At 43.4% G+C, this 17499-nt stretch overlaps 1 protein-coding gene across 2 annotated transcripts in view; it reads left to right on the top strand.

Annotated features, from left to right (window-relative positions):
• The first annotated feature begins 14444 nt into the window (after nt 1–14444).
• The window catches only part of CDCP1 (CUB domain containing protein 1), a 28847-nt gene continuing 25792 nt past the window's right edge, over nt 14445–17499 (top strand). For both annotated transcript variants that reach the window (XR_012633066.1, XM_074898141.1), the window contains exon 1: nt 14445–14549. Coding sequence is in view for 1 of the 2 variants with exons in the window: in XM_074898141.1 (XP_074754242.1) it covers nt 14474–14549 (76 nt within the window). In the remaining variant the exon portion in view is untranslated. The remainder of the gene's footprint in view (nt 14550–17499) is intronic.

Genomic DNA, 17499 nt, shown 5'->3' with positions numbered 1-17499 from the left:
AGGTTTATGTTTATAACGTTTTTTATTCATATGACCAGTCTTGATATTTAGAGATTAATTTATGGCAACACACTTTATCCTTGAACTTTTTCATAAACTTGTTGCTATGGCTGCTGTCACGTGCATGGTAAAATAGATCCGTTCAGCCTAGCAGCAGATATCGCTTGGTATGAGCAGGGAAGGGACTGAGCCCTAGCTTTGTCTCTAGCTGGTTGGAGATTCTGCCTTGGGCTCAGCCTACCTAAGTTACAATAGAGGTTGCTCCTGGTCTGTCTCATCTGCCAAGTGGACCGTTAAAACAACCAATACCTGAATATTATCACAGAAACCTCCTTTAGTCTATCTACTTAAACAAGCATTAAGCCCTTCTCAACAGAGCTTTGGCACTCACAACAACAAATGCAAAAATAATAATGAGCCCAAATTAAAAAAAAGAAGGACAAATAACAGCAGGACAGTCAGACTTGCAAAGGAGATGTTGCCTTGCAAGGCTGTCCTGCTTATCTCCCATGATTAATCCCAGGATGCACTTAAGTTAAATTGGATACCCTTGGATAGGCAGCACGTAGTGAGTAAGTTGGAGAAGGTCGAATCAGAGGGGAAATGCTTTGTAAAGTGGATATTTGAGTGTGTTAGCAATAGAAGGGAAAACAAAGGCTGGGCAGGTGAGTAATATCTGTGGCAAGGCAAAAATCTGCAGAGAATGAAAGACAGGGACAGAGCCAGGGGAGAGCTTTGCACTGGTGGGGAAGGAGAAGCTGAAGTCAATGTGAGAGCTCAGCATCCCGCTGCCCTTGCTTAAGATCCTGACTTGAACACAAAGTGCCTGCATGCCCCTGAGCTGGTCATTTTGGGCAGTAGATTGCACTAACCATGGCAACCCATGAATCAGAGCTAAAATCATCACTTTTTGTATGTCTGCCTACCAGTGTAGCACCTCCTGGTGTATTGCTCCTCTGCTAGAACCTGTTCCAGCTGTTCTTAAGCCTACATCTGTAAATCAATGAAATTAAAACAATTTGGTAGCTGCCCTGGCTCTTTCATAGTAGCAAAGCCTCCCATCACATCAGTAATACCCATTGTTCACAATAGGGCAATATGTGGCATTGCTATGGACATGGTTTTTGCAGAGATACTCCTCTGGTAAATAGGTTTTCAGTGTGTGGAGGGAGGGCTTTCCCCATCCACAGTACCTGTAGATTTCACATCAAAAGAGTTTTCTGGTGGTATAGGTTTGGACTTATATTATATTAAATTGGTTGCATTATTGTATTATATTGGGTTTTGTACTTTTTTTTTAGTAACATTAAGCATCTAACTGACTTAAAACCACACTTGAAATTTTCACTAAGAACAAGGGTTGGTGGTAATAATTATGTTTCACCTGTTAAGAAACCCTAAACCTTAGGTTTCGAGGCACTGTTGGTGTTGTGACATTCCCAGGAGCTTTGGGACACGATGAGAAGGGATTTTTTTGAGAACTGATGCAACACTAAAAAGCTACTGTCTCTTAGAAAGACAGCAGAGACCTTGGGAAGGTGGGTACACTTCTCCCTCTGATAAAGGCTGTGCACTGCTGCTAAAGAAATGCTGATTTTCCAAGCAAAGTGGCCATCTGCTAAAAGGAGTCAGGACTAGCTCCATCTGCCACTGAAGTCAAAAGAAAAGCTCACATTAAAGCAGGTCATTGTGGTCCAGCCACACAGTATCAGGAAAGTAATTTTTATTTCTCATTACTGCTGTGAGTGGCTAAAGAAGCTCTTAAATGCCTACCAGCGGTACAAAAGGATGCTGTTTATCTCCTGAGAACGCGTTAGATAAAGATGCTAGAATCTGGAGGGAATAATGTCTTTTATATAGCAGCCTGATGCAGAGGCCTGCATCCATCAGCTGCACTTGAAGGACTAGGAAAAGATGTACAAATAAACCACAAGCCAATATCCATTTGAATTTTAAATACATTCACTCTAGATATGCTGTCACACCTTTTGTGTTCATTTGCTTGCAGATATGGGGGAAATCATGGTTTCCAAATTCAAATAAACTCGGAAGAGAATTTTCAAAGTTTATATGCCTATTTGAAAAACTAAGCATTGCATTCATATTTATGAACATTTGTACTGGAAATGACTGCAGATTTATTTACCCAGGGAATAAATATGACATCACTTGATGTATTTGACCAGCCACTAGAAAACAATGTGCATATTAACGAATGTGAATAATTACTTAAAATTAACATTCAATCTACAGAGCAGTAGGTTCATTAAGATGTATCAAATAAACTTAACTAAGGAATAAATTCAAAAGAAATTTGTGATCCTCTGGCAGTTATTATATAAATAGGAGAAAAGACTGCATTAATTATATAAATTATTCATTTTTAATTATTTACTCAGCTGCGGTAAGTATTGATAATAACTTTCTGTCTCAGGGAGGGAAGAATGATGCACAAAGAAACTTTTCTTATTCTTCTTACAATGGCAAAGTAAACAAAACTGGAGAACAAACTGAAAAGTCTGGGAGCGTTTCTAAGTGCATTGGGAAGATCTTGTTCATTGTTTTCTCTTCTCTCTGCCCTTCTACAGAGCACTAGTGAGCCTTTCCAACAGACATGTTTTTTGAAAACTTGACTGATTAAAATGTTGGTTGAAAGAATTACACAAAATAAAGCAATCTTTGATCCATGGAAAGGTTAGATGATAAATGGCAAATATACTCTCTACAGAAGGTGCATGTGGCTGCAAATAAAACTTGCGGCAGCCTGGTGAGCCGTTTTGATCCTCAGAAATATGCAAGTAGAAGCATTGCGTGCTTTGGGGATCCATGAGGGTGCAGTAAAAATAAATTAAGATTCTTCTGCTTCTCAATGTGTAACTTGCAGCTTTTGATAGCTGCCGATATGCAGTGGTAGTCCCCGAGCTCCCCAAACCTCTTCCTGGAGCAGGTGTTAAATGCAGAGAGCAGCAGGGATGGTACCCGTGTTGGTGCCAGCAGACCATCCTCCTGCTTTCTTCCCACCAGGACGGGCAAAGCTGTGTGCCTTCCTCACCAGGCATTATACTGAAGACAATGCTGCAGATCTCCTCCTGGGATTTTCTCTGGTATTTGCTTTGGGATCTAGTCGGATGAAATTTTCAGGTAAGACAAACTTTTGTCAAAAACGTTGGTTCTGGTGCTTTAGCCTGAGACCACTAGGAACATTTTACCCTGACTTACAACAGCACTGCCCCATCTCCTCCCTTGTTCCCTTTCTCACGTCACCTCTAGAGCTTGTTGCCATAAGCTTGTTGGCTCAGCAAACTGGAACACCTGAAAACTACACAGCATCAGCAACAGAAGCTGAAGAGCTTTCAGACGGCTGGAAATCTTGGAAAACCCAGGACAGACATACCACCCTCACACTATTTCTAATTCTTGCTCCAAAGGATGTGAACAGCAGAAATCTTTTGAAAAAAAATGGTCACCATATATTTTCACAGATAATAAATTGATTAGTTTATTGAAATAAATTTGGCTAGAATGTACTCAATGAATTCACATTGAAGTAAATAGTTGGCATGAAAAATTTCAGCACAAAGAGCATGACAAGCTTGCAAACAATCAAAAACAATTTTAGAGAGGGAAGCATCAGACAATCTTAACTAGAGGTGCCATTTCCAATCTATAATGGATGAATATCACATCTCCCATTAAATGCCACGTATGATATTATGGGTACCTCCTACAGTACAGAGCTGTTTCTTCGAATAATGATGATGATGATGATGATTTCCCTTGCTGTACACTATATTTTCAGATATTCAGCAGGGACTGTTATTAAAGAAGCACTATTCCTCCATGCAAGAATTATTCCCTTGGCAGATCCAGCATCAGTTTATACTACCTGTATAAGACTTTTGACTTCTGCAAAGGAACATATGTCCCAGTGAAATGTTTGGCACTAATAATTTTTTCTACCTGCAGCTGTTGTCTAGTGAGAAATGAGAAACTGGCTTTCCACTTAGCACTGTCTCCCTCCAAAATGAACTAGCCATCACTCTATGTGTAAGTTATCATTCTGCTGAAATAACCTGGGGGGCACTCAGCCTCCACACAGTGAATGCGGCATTCGGCAGAGCAATCAAACTGAATCACTCCGACAGTCTCTACTCCCTTCCAAGAAACCTGCTGGTCTCACCAATTTCCTGGGGACAGTGTATAAGTAATCACTGCATGATCAGGAGGTACCACTGATATAAAAGGATGCTGTAAGCTGCAACATGTTGTGTAGCTCACCAAAAAAAGTGCCATCTGACAGCACAAGGATATTCAAGAATATTTCAGGATGCAATTATCATCTGTGTAACAAATGCTCCTGAGTGGCCAAGCTTTAGGGACATTCACTAGGATTTTCAGATGATTTGGCATCCCAGCGCTAAACCTAGATTTTTTTTACATTTGCTGCATATTGTTGGGAATGAGGGGACAGAAAAGGTGTCTCACCTCCTTCTTTGTCCCAACAAACCTGCACCAAAGGCCTCTCCTAAACTGATGTGAACATACCTGGCTACCCTGTTGTTCTCTCTGGTGTCTCAAGGGTGCAAGACGTCCTTGTGCACAGAACCTGGTGCCTCTTAGCCATGTTAGCTCTGCAGGACATCAGCCATAACCTCTATTTTGAATGTGTTGCAGAATCAAATGTGCAGAATTTGAAGTCAAGAAATTTTAAAGCACTTAATCAGGACATAGGTATAAATATTGTGACAGGATTTGCCTCTGCTCTCTTCCATAAATATGAAATTCCCTGATGTAAAAAGCTGACAGAGGGCTTGAGGTTCCAGCAGGGGATAGATTTGTGCGTGATCTCTCTGCAGTGGTGACATTTGCGTTCAGCTGACTCTACCTGTGTAGAACAGCAGGAATATTTGACAGCACAAAGAAAAAGTCAAATGAAATCAAGCAAGGCAAAGAACATAATTTAAAGCATACACCAAAGGCTTACACTATGTCTTGTTACAGAATTAAATGGAGACAGTTCTGCACCTACATTTCTCAGAGTATTTGAGATGAAAGATGTGAATTCATGTTTTGCTAAATATGGAGTGAGAGCCAACTGATTTTCACAATTAATTCATGGTACAGATGCAGTGTCCTAGAGAATACGCTCCTGTCCTGTTTTATGTACAGCTTTGCTAGGAGGAAGGGAGCAGGCTCAGTCTGTAAGGGCTCATTTGGGAGGGCTTGGTGCCGTCTGCTGAGCTTGAATGCACAGGCAGTGATCAGGGAAGAACAAGATGTTGAACCTTTTCAGGCAGAAGGATCTTAGTTGCCTGCTGTCACTAGCGCCTTCTCCTTGTCCAGTATATTGGACTTTTGCAAAGTAATTTTTCACCTAGACTGTGTTCCTCCTGGGGATTCGATAAGCCTTTTTAGTATAAAGTAGATGTTTTCTGAAGTCCAGATCTAAAATCCTAGGGGAGAAGTTCTCTTTGCTAGAAACTTTATTTGCTCTTGAAAAAACTGACATCCGTGCCAGGTAAATGCATTCTGGTTTGCAGATCCCACAGTACTTTTATAATCACCGTTGGCAATCTGTGGCAATTATCTTCTGAGAAATGCTGATTTTCTAGTAATGGCCTTTCACCTGAGTTTTGGTCTTTAACGTAGAAGCTTGGGGATTCGTGAATGTATCATCTCTGCGGCAGAAGTACAGCAGCATGTACTACGAAGTTAGTACCCAAAAGAGCAGCGGATCATCTGTGGACACAGAACCAGAGTTAGACCTTGCCCCATGACTGTATGTTCTTGGTATTAACAGGTTCTACAGAAAGTTTCTGCTGATCCATGCCTTCAGCATCCAGGATACCTGTTTTCTGGGGGCTGGGATTCAGCTCTTCTGAAACCTGACTCCTCTCCCCAGAGGGCACAGCAGCCTCTTCTCCAGCTGCTTTTGAAAACAAGGGACCTACTGAAGTCCACAACTTCAACCAACACTAAAATTTCTCAACATTTACACAATCTCCATTGCCACAGCATCAGAGATCACCCTACCATCCCCAGTTTTGAATGTATTTGATCACTGATGAAAAAGATGTTGCTATTTTTCCTTGTTAAGCATTTGGCAACTGAGGCACAGAAAGACTAAGACTACATCTGCACAAGGCAAAGCAGCTGTCAACCAGCAGGATCTGAAGAGGGTGACACAAAATCCAGTACAGCCCAGTAAGTTCTCTGCCTAGTTAACTCACCCCGCTGGCAAGCTTGGCAAAGCAGGGCTGTAGATGTGCACAGGGAGGGTGGGTGGGAAATGATGGGCAGATGTCTAATTACTGCCAAGTATGAGGACTGACTGCTGTGTCCCCATTTCTGAAAAGACTTACATATCACACTTTGTTCCTACGAACCTGAGTTAGCATGCTGGACCTACACACTACGGATTCCTAGAAAGCTGAATTCAAATCAAGATGACAGCTTCTTAGCTTATCACCCTGTAAGCCTGCAGAAATTATTACAGCAGCATTGGGAGCTGCTTGAACAATCAAAGTGTAAATGCAACATCACTGGAGCACCACGTCCAACTCTTCAAGGCTTTGGTGACAACTGTATCTAACTGCAAACTTTTCAGCTAAAACAAAAAAAAATTTAACACTTCACATTATCCTGTTGGGCAGAATCTCACTTTTTTGGTACATTTTGTATAACTTAAAATAACTTCAGCATATGCTCACTTCTTCCTCATTAAATATTTCCAGGAAAGTCTTAGTGGTTTTACACAAGAACAAAAACTTCAGCTTCAGTTTCCTGGACAACCTGCTACAACTGCACCTCAGACATCACGACAAAATCTCATTAAAGTCCACAGCTGTCTTTAATCACTGACTTAGTCCTTTTTTTTCCTTGTCCACCTGAGATGGCCAATATTGTGCCAGAATGGGACCAGGTATGACTGACAACAGAAAATCAAATCCTGGGATGAAACCCCTCTGTCTGGGAGCTTTATAAATCCAGGATGGAAAGACTGTCAGTGCTAGGCACAACTGGTGTCTGTGTGAGTTGGATCATTTCAGCACTTAACACAATCCATTTAAAGGCAGAATATTATGCAGCAGGCGCCTGATTCCCTTTCCTGACGAAGTCATAGACCTTTATGAAGGCATGGGAATGTTAGAACATGTGCGCAATTCAAGGAGAAAGCCTCAGTGTCTCAAGCTCTTTCCAACTTTACTATGTTTTTATCAGAATAGCTAATAGTGCAGACAAATCACTAATAATAGTTCCCACATTTAAAGGATCCATTACATACGTGCCAGCATGAGAGCCATGGTCTCCCCATGGAGTCCCTTATGTTATGCCTCACGCTGTCTCTACTAAGTGTACATATAGGCATATGTGTTATTTGGCAGTGGTATCCTATTCTACAAGTTGTTTACCACACATACTATTTATATCTTTTGTTATCAGAGCTTGAACATCTGTACCAGAGATGTCCATATAAACCGACAGATACATACAGTATGCAATAAATAACCAGTCCTTAAGCGTCGAGGAATGTTCCTGCTGTTAAGCTGGTTTGTTGTGATTTCACTTAGTGACAGATAAAGATGATGGAATATGACTTCTCCCTGACAAAAAATTGGGTTTCTTCCCAGAGACTCAGAAATGCCCGAGCCTCGAGACTCTCTCTGCTGTCTCCTTTGCCTGTCTGTTGATATATGATGAGTGCTCCTTTCCTATGCAAGCAGGTTCCTCCTTTCAGATCACAATGTCTCATTGGTAAGGCAAAATATTTTATGCTGACCCCTGACCACCATTTGGGAGCAGATGGATACAAACCAGCCAAATAGCCACTGTGGCTTGCTGATATTTTTTTTTCTTCCCCTGTATTTTGCATAGCACAAAGAAGAAGGGGGGCAGACAGCCCCTCATGAAGTCCTGCTTCTGTTTCTTTTAAAAGTCCCTTTAAAATGAGAGCAAGAAGAAAGCAATAACTTTATCCCAAAGACAAACAAAACATACTGGGGGCAGCAATCTTTCTCCCATGATATTGTAACAGCACCACATTCATCACACCCAAATTCACAGGAAAATTGCAAGCTATCTGTTTACTGAAGCATGCTCAGGGATAGATCCTGCTCATCTTCTTTATGTGAATGAGTAACTCTTATTTGAATGAGCAGTTCAGCCAGGGGCAGAGTTACCACACGGTTTGTGACCCACCTCCTCCTTTGCTCAGGGCACAGCTTTTCGCATCCCCTCTCTGCTTTGCCACTCCATCCAGCCCCACTTGTGAAGTCTTGGGCAAAGGGCAAAAGATCACAGGATAAGACCTTGCACGTATAACTTGCAATCTTTAAGCAAGCCTGATTGTCTAATCAATTTCTCATCACTGCTACGATGAGAAAAAAGCCCCATGCTAACTAATTGACTGAAGGGTAACTGGTTGGCTCAGGGGCTGTTTGTTTTGTGGCAAAAAATCATTGAACAAGCTGTAACAAGTGTTTCTGCACTCGCTGTGCAGTGTACCTGCCAAGTCAAATCAGAGATATCAACAAGAACATTTCAAATGTTTTGGCAAGAGAAGGCTTTCTTTAAGCTATTGGGGTGCTTTATAGGTGTATTTTCAGGTAACAAGCCTTGGCTCAAAGCCCTGCATTCAAACATCACTGAATCTCATTCGTATTCAAAAACCTCATCAGAATCTGTATTCAAGTGCTGTAAGCAGTCCCTATGCTTCCTACAATTCATCTAACCACCATGAATAACTTGGAAATAATTAAGCTTTTGACCAAAATTATGTGCTGCATGACTTCAGTCTATGGAAGATTGATTTGTTGACTCCAAAATACGCCATGGATCATTATTGTAGCTGGGCCTAATTATTTTCTCTTTTTTTTTTTTTTTTTTTTTATGATCAGTAATGTATATATTATGACAGATCATGCAGAGCTGTATGGCTTATTTAGCATCATGTCTATTCTTGTTAAACACTGTAATAGAGTAGCTCCCAAATACAGCAAATGGGTGTTCTGCAGCACAGATACACTTCAACTCAGGATACTCTTATTTCCAGAATAGCCTGAAGCAAGTACCTAACTTGAAACAATGGAATTTAAGTATTTACAAATAATTCTATTTTATTGTGGGAAATCCTATTCTATCCTATCTATAGACTTAATCCTGTGTCCAGAGTCTTGAGCAGACTAGAGCCAGTGTCAGTATGGCATTGATCACACTGATTACAAAATTATGTAAGTACGTACCTGCATTTATCAGAAGGGCCCTGACTTTGATGCACCTTGGCTCTTATGTTCGCTCTCTTCCCTTGCTTCTCTTGAGTCACTTGCATCTCCCAAGAAGTGACTCACCAGACCTGGTGAGGGGCACTGGGGCAGACTTAGCCTGTGGAATCATTTTAGTAAAAGAATTGCTTTAAGAAGTTATCAAAGGAGTGGAAATGTGCTCATATGGCTCGTATTTTCACAAATACGCAGAAGATCGTGTGGGGCTGTACACCGACAGGCAATAAAAATCCCATCTCCTGCTGTATTTGTTGAGGTAGTCAAGAGACTCCAACTCCTTCTTCTCCACACAGCTGCCACAAACAGCAGAGACGTGTTGCATCCCTGAAGTGCCATGAAGGATGTGCCATATTACTATAGCTGGATATTCCTGCTAGGATTGAAGTGGAGGTAACAGTGACTTTGGTTCTCTTGAACAGGGTCAAGGGAACATAGGATGTTCTTTGGTCTTTCCTTAATATTAATCTGCCCTGTCTTAATTAGTCTGCTAGGATGATGCAACTACTGTACAAGGGAAAGATATTGCTATCATAAAGCACGGTAAGTAAAAACAGCTTAAAAAATAAATATGCTATTACATATTTCCATGCCTACCTCAGTCAGGAGGAAGCACATTCACACGCCAGGAATTTGCTAGTCCTGTGCTCTTGCAAGAGGTATTATACTTTTTAACATTCTCCAACCATGCTGACCTTCCAGCATGGGAAAGCAGGTGCAGTGCATCATTGCTGTTCTCAACTGCAGCAGAACTGGAGAGGCAGTGCACAGCAATTGCCCTGGTACGTCAGATCCCAGTGAAGCATAGCTGCACTCACCCCTGTCCGGTGCATACAGACACCAACAGCCCCAGGTTCTGCTCCCTCTGACACATCCTCTTCTCCGTTATGGGCTTCTGCCACCTTTTGCTTATGTATTTGCAAGCTCCGAGGAGCAAGGCTCGCTCTCAGTGTTGGCATGGTGCCTAGGGTGAAGCTGCCCTTGTTAGGTATGGTCTGTAGGCATAACCACAGTATATAGTTGTAAAGCAGCTGCTTGGTCTGATCTTTTTAATAAAAGAGGACATGAAATAATTGGAAATTCAGCTAGAACACCCAGTGAGTGCCCTACTTCTCACCAGTGCGGGTGAGTACTCGTCTGGTGCTCTTTGGGCAGCTGGATGAGTGTCATGCAGCTGGGCTGAAAGCTGTTTTGGTTTACACAGTGAAAGCAAATGCTATCTCATACAGCAGCTGTGTTTCAAGCATGATGACCTGCATATTGATTAGTCTCTTTGAGACTGCATCGGCTCTTCTACCACCTGCTTCATGGACGTCTGCACTAAATACACACTCGGTTGTTTCAGGATTTGCTGAGTTTGTTTTGCTGTTGAGAATCAGAGCACGGTAGAAACCACCAACCTGAAAATCACTCAGGTGAACTTTTTCTCATTAGGACAAAGAGCACGTTTACATGTGTCTATGTCAGTGTGAGGTTATTGGATATTTCCTCAGCAGAATTTCCCCCGGGCTGACTGGGAGTCTGTGCCCATGTGCCTGTATGGTTATCACTTTAATAATTTCATTCTAGGTGAAAAAAAGTATGGAGCGGAATCTCTCATTGACAGCTATTGGTAGGAACAACACTGGCTTAGTCTTGGTGTGTTCATTTAGCTATATTACACACACTGAATGTGGGGGTAAAGAAGCTGAAGTGGGAGATCTGCTCCTCAAAAGTAGTATGGTTTAGAGTTCATGTGCTTCCATTTATAGCTTTTCAGTGTTTTCTTGTAACTTGCTTTGTGTAATTTATAGGGCATTTCCATGCAAAGGATACAATTCCTATAGACAAAGGAGAGGAATATATTTGACTAGCCAGTATATACATGTTTTTTCTCATTTTATCCCATTAGTATCTTTTCCCTGGATTCGCTTTCTAAACTCACATTCCCAAGATGATTAATCCCAGCTCTTTCTCCGAAGTGTATCGACGTTACTGTGGTCACCCATTCAGTTAAACTCATCACTGAACAATGATACATGGCCCATGTGAAACGGCTGCTGCAAAGCACTTCAAGTCTTGCAGAAGAATACTATGAAAGTGACAAATAATGTTAACAAGGATTAAACCCTCTGATTTTCTACACAATTTCCAGCTGGACCAGGGCACTGTCCATTAAGCTAATGAGAGCTTAAGGCCAAATTAGCCAGTTTTGATGGAGCTTTCATTGTGTGTGGGCACGCTCTAAATGCAGATGCAATTATTTCTCAATCCGTGGGAGCTTCAATCCATAGACTTGCATACCACATTAAGCTGTTCCAGTAAGGCTGGCCCCCAGATCTGACCTGGCTGACTCTTGTCTGAGGAAATGACTGTAGGGCAGGGAGGAGGAATGTAAAATGATACGTGCTGTTCTTGCTTGTCTCCAGCCTGAGATGGTAGGGATGCTTACAAACACTTTCACATTTAACACACATTGGGACCAAATCAGGATCCTTCCCATTACTGTTAATATATAAGCATAACCAAAAAGGAAAGAAAACCAGAAATATCTTAAGCACAAAAAAAAAGAGAAGATGGAACAACTAAAAAGAAATTCTTTGTCTTCAATAAAAAGACTGACTGAGGGAATTGTTCATCAGCTGCACCAGCCAAAATAGACACATGGACAAATTCACACTATCACAAGAGTATCACACTTTCTCAAGAAAATACACTGAAGTGAAAGTCGATAGCTATTTCAAGGGAAATTTTGATAAAAAGACGTGTGAAAGTGGGAGGGTCTCTTACTCTTCCTCCAATTTTCCTTCTTTCTTCATTTTAAAAACAAAATTGAGACAATTAAAGTCATAGCAAAGCAGATTTAGGTACTTTTGTGCTTAGCAGATCAACTCTTGTGACTGGAGTGACAATTCTTCACCTCTAGTCCTCACTCTTTGCAGACAGAGGAGAAAGGTCTGATTTTAGCAGGGTACCTATTTAACAGTATTCACCTTCAGAGCATGCTTTCTTACCTCCTAAATGCTGGAGCATCATCACAGAGAGTGGTACACCTCCATTTGCACTGTACTCTGGGGATCAGGGTGTTTTGGGGTAGACACATGGAACAACTCTTTAGCCCTGCCAACACCCAGGACTCTGCTATAGCATCCTGGCATGCCTAGACAGAAGGTGTTGATGGAGGTTAACTCCTTCACTGGAGCTGATACTACAACCAGGATTGCTACGGCTGTAAGGAAGTGCATTAGCTGTGCAAGCCTTAATAAAGTCAATGGAAAATGGCTTCACTTTGTGTTGGTGTTTTTTCCTCCATGGAATTATGTGTACAGACAGTCAATGTTTTTTGATTTGAAGTGGCCGTTTCTGCATGCTTTCCCATGCCAAATATTTTAAACATCTTAATCCAGCTATCTAAACTCTTTATGCAACAGTAGATGTACAAATCCACTAGGAAGTGACTCTCATAGCTAGCCAGTCCATCACTACACAGCCCTCTCAGCACTACGGATGAGCACTCAACTCTCTTGTGACATGGACAGTCTCACGGACTGTCTGTCCCTCGGTCCATCATCTCCGAATCAGAGGCAACTGAAAGCTGTCTCACAAAATGTAATGTTACCCTGGCTAGTTAATGCTTATAGAACTTACAAATGGAATTAGATGATGATGTGCTCGTTTGGAAATGCTGGTGACCAGAGGGGTGACTGAGGAGAACGTAAGAGCAGCCAGACAGTGGGTGATTTCTGGTTCTGTGTTCCTACATCAGAATCACAAAGAGCAGAATAGTGCTAAGAATCATAACAAATGAAAACCCACATCCATTTTAGGAAGTCTACCATGCTTTTTCCATGTTTTGATCTGGAAAAATGATAAGAGGAATCGTAAGGTAGTATAAAGCTGACATAAGAGTTACTTTCAGTGGGAAAGTACTGAATTTTATGAAGATGTGAAACTTGGTAAGACACAACCGAAATAAAGTAAAAGCTGTGCCTTGGCCAAAAGCTTTCCTAATTCTCCAGTAGGAGAAAATAAAACCCCCAGCCTTTCCTTATTTTATTATGTTAATGAATCAGCATCAGAACTGATTTGACCCCCTAAGAAATCATTCTGTTCCTCCTCATATGTCTGCAAAACTCCTACCCGTTCATTTCTCTGCAGTCATATAACCAGTTAATTGCTTTCTTATTAAAAGTGTTCATTTCTGAAGACCGATTTTTGTTTTGCCATACACATTTTCTTTTAACTGCACCTTCTTCATTAAGATGAGTAAAAAGTTGTATTATGCAGAAGACCACTGAACAATAGATTTATTATAAAAGAGGTGTCAAGATCTCTCAGGAGAGATGAGTATCCTTGTTTCCAGCTGAAATTAGCAAGAGCGAAGGGTCTTCAGTCTTCTCTAAAGCTTGGCCTTAAATATGTAAAAGATCATGAACTTCTGACACCATTTTGATTTTCTTCTTCTTTGAATGTGAATATTCCTGTGTACATTTCTGGAATACCCAGGTGATGTTGTGGGCTAGTATAAACGTACTGCGTTTTTGTAATGGTGTTGTCAAAAAGACAAATGCTCCAAAGCAACTGTGTGGAATTACTAGAAGATGAGCTGTCTGATATTAGTAAGGTATTTACTCACTGGGCAAACATCTACTCTTGACCACGTCACGATGGTTTCTGCTCAGAGGTTTTTTTCATCGCAAAGTTCCCAAACATTTCAGAGCAGAATACAAGGTACAAGAACCTATAAGAGGAACTGTGTGAAACGTGGCCCTTCCAAACACAGAATCACAGAATGGTTTGGGCTGGAAGGGACCATTAAAGGTCATCTAGTCCAACTCCCCTGCAATGGGCAGGGACATCTTCAACTCAATCAGGTTGCTCAGAGCCCCGTCCAGCCTGGCCTTGAATGTTTCCAGGGACGGGGCACCTACCACCCCTCTGGGCACCTGTTCCAGTGTTCGCCGCCCCCAATGTAATAGGTTTTTTCCCTTATACCTGGTCCGAATCTACCCTCCTTCAGTTCCCGACCATCGCCCCTTCTCCTACCGCCCCGACGGCCCCGCCCCTCCCCGACGGCGCGCCGGGGGCGGGGCCCCGGCGGGGGGGCGGAGCTTCACCCGCCCCGCCCCGCCCCGCCAGGTGCGAGGTGGAGCCGGAAGCGGCGGTGGCGCCGGAGGGGACCCGCGCCCGCCTCGGCGCCGGGCCCGTGCGGGGAGATGGCGGCGGGCCGGGCGCTGGCCGCGCTCCTCGCCGTCCTCCTCGCCGTCTCGGCGCAGCTCCTCCAGCGGGACGGTAGGGACGGGACGGGGCGGAGCGGGGCGAGGCGAGGCGAGGCGACTGTCCCTCGGCCACGGGTCACCCGGCGGCGCTGCCCGGGGCGCGGCTGAGCCCTGCCTCGCTTTTCTTGGCTGCACTGTAGGCGGGAGACCGGTGACTCCGTGTTTATCTCCGTGTGCATCTCCGTGTGCTCTGCTCATTTAATACGGTGCCTTACGGCAGCCCGGGCCCCCGGGGCGTGTGCGGGTCGTCCTGCGGCGGCGGGCGGGGGTGAGGGCCGGGGTTTGCCCGGGGGTGGCCGCTCTCCTTCCCGGGGGGAAGTCGGGCTCCTCGGCCGGGGGGGCGGCCGGCTGAGGCGTGGGGTCGGGCGTCGCTCAGAAAGGGACGGCGCGGCAGGGACATCCACTTTCAGCGCCCGTCGTTTGAACCTTCCTTTTTTCTTCCTCGGTGAAACAAATACTAGCAAGATCAAATTATTTGATCTCTACATCCTCGCTGGCTGGAATATTGATTAAGCAAGTAACTTCACAGAGTCCTTCCCCTGCGTGCCGGAGAGGCACCGAGTTATCCGTCAGGAGCAGGAGCTTGCAGGGCCGTGCTCTGTGTCGGACCGTGCCGCTGTGTCAGCTTTCGAGCAAAGAGAATGATATTTTTCCTAAGGAGCGATGGATGAACAGTACGTGCAGGGACACGGAATGGCTCGTATGCCTGCCCGGGTCAGATAGTTCAATGGGAGGCTGCCGCTCACTACCAACACTGTGTCTCTTGAAATTCTGGGGTGCTTGATGCAATCGCATGTGTATAACCTGTGAATAATTTTCTTAAATCCTGCCTGCAACCCCAAAAGAATTCCAGTTATGAACACAGAGACAGTGTGTGGGGTTTTCCTCAATTTCCAAAGTTGCTTGATTGCAAAAAATGCCCATCCTCAAATCTAAACAGTCTGGTTTATAGCCATTAGTCCTGTTAAAGACTCTTGAAGTATGAGTCCTTCTATACAAAATAACTGCTGAGTTATTTGCAGTGACTATAATAACCTAAAGAGTCTGACATTAAATTTGTGCCTTTTTAATGTTTGTTACCTTTTAGTTCAATGTTTATGCTGAAGTGTGGACTCATGGCTATTGTTATAAACAATGCAGTCTAAACATTGAGTGTGAAACTGGACAGCACTGAGGTTCAAGTTTCAAGCTGTGTAGTTTTCTAAATATTTGCATTTAATGTATTGCCTCTGAGTAGAGTGAATGACAGCTATTTGCCTCTCTAAGTATTTTCAAAGGAAAAAGAAAAACTGTTATACTGTGGTTAATTGTGTGTTGTTTTCAAAGGAAACTAACTTTTGAAGGCTTAGGTTGGATCAGTGTTAGAAGGAGAGGAGTTAGACTTTCCAAAGGTCTTGTATTATTGAAGTAGCAAATTAAAAAATCATCAGTTGCATATTTTTTCATACATAGGTCTAGACCTTCACTGGGAGATGCAGCAGCGTATTAATCATGCATTTGCACGTTATTCCTCACCCTCTGGTCAAACTGTGTTATCAAAATCCTTTGTTCCTTTTATCCCCCCAAATCTTTTTCATGTCTCACATTAAACTTCATGGGCTTTCTTTTGAGGCATAGTACAGCTCTTTTTGAGACAGTGTCTTTGATTTTTGATTATTGTCATCGTCTACTCCAACTTTCTTCCCTTCTGTCATGTTTCAAGCATCCAAATGAATTATGCATTTGCGTCAGCATTTAGAAAAAAAGTTTATACCTGTTTTATGCAAAGTTGAGCCCATACCATTGTTTTGGTTGAGTGTAGGAGTGAGCAGGATACCAACTGTGTGGTGGCAGGGAATGCAGGCTGTGTCCCTGGAGAACCAAGCAAGTCTCCTTCACGTGTGATTGTAATAGCTCTTGTCTGGAAGGTGACAAAACCAAATCAGGTGGGAAGGTGCAGGAAGTGGAAGGAAGGTGGTGAGTCTGACAAATTATGTCTAGTCAATCCTTATTGTGCAAACCTTCCCCACAAACAAGATGTCCGTGTGGGCTTTCTTAGCTTAATCTAGAGGAACTGGGGAGAGACAGCTCCCCAGCCGCTGACTTTGCCCTCAGGCAAACTGTGAAGTTGCTCTGTAAAGCAAAGTTGGCTACAGTGAAGTTGCACAAAACACCACTGGTGCACCCTGCGGTTTGCTGCCACTGATGGTGTTCTCTCTTCCTACCTTCTTCAGTCCCTTCCTTTCCAACTGTATGCTTCTGCCTGCTTGTTCCTCTCCTGCACAAGCATCCCTGCTCCTGTGTGCCAGGTCCTCTGTCATCCTGTCAGAGTCTCTAACTTGGTGCCTTCCTGTTCTTTGTGGATCCCCAGCTCACCCTGAAAAGAGGTAGCTCAGTCTCGACTGCATTAGTGGTGTGGGTTGGTAGGCTGAAGGTTGCGATGGTGTGAGCAGGACCGGAGAGGGGAATGGTGCCCTTTGTTGGCAGTTCTCATGTGCCTTGTACGCCCTTCATCCCAGTGGGAGCTGCTTTTGTTTTTGCACAACCAAAACTGGAGCTGGAATGTTTCCTTGAGCCAAGGTTTGTCCTGAAAACCCAAGATAGTTCAGATTAAGATTTTCCCCCACACCCCTATGTAGTTTGTAATTTTTAAGGGGTTCCCTTTGCCCTGGTGCTGGTGTTGGTACTGGCTCTGCTTGTTGCTGCGTTTTGGCTGCAAGTTGCAGCAATCTCCCTTTCAGCAAGGGCAGGTTTAGGCTGGGTGTGCAGAGCCGTGCATGAGGTGGGTGTGAGGCATGTGTGCCTCTTCTCAGGGACTAGTGACTCTGGTGGGACGGCTACAAATCTGGTGCACCTATCCCTAAAGCTGTCTCTTGTCATTCTTGATGACATCCTTTCTTCTCTTGCTTTCTCCCTCCACCCTTTCCCAGGAGGCACGGTGTTACGGTGCTGTCCTTACTGTCCTGTAGGAACGTGTAGGTCGA

This window comes from Athene noctua, chromosome 2 (assembly GCF_965140245.1).
Source record: "Athene noctua chromosome 2, bAthNoc1.hap1.1, whole genome shotgun sequence".
Lineage (NCBI taxonomy): Eukaryota > Metazoa > Chordata > Aves > Strigiformes > Strigidae > Athene > Athene noctua.
The sequence above is the reverse complement of the archived record's forward strand: the minus strand, read 5'-3'. Positions and strand labels throughout refer to the sequence as shown.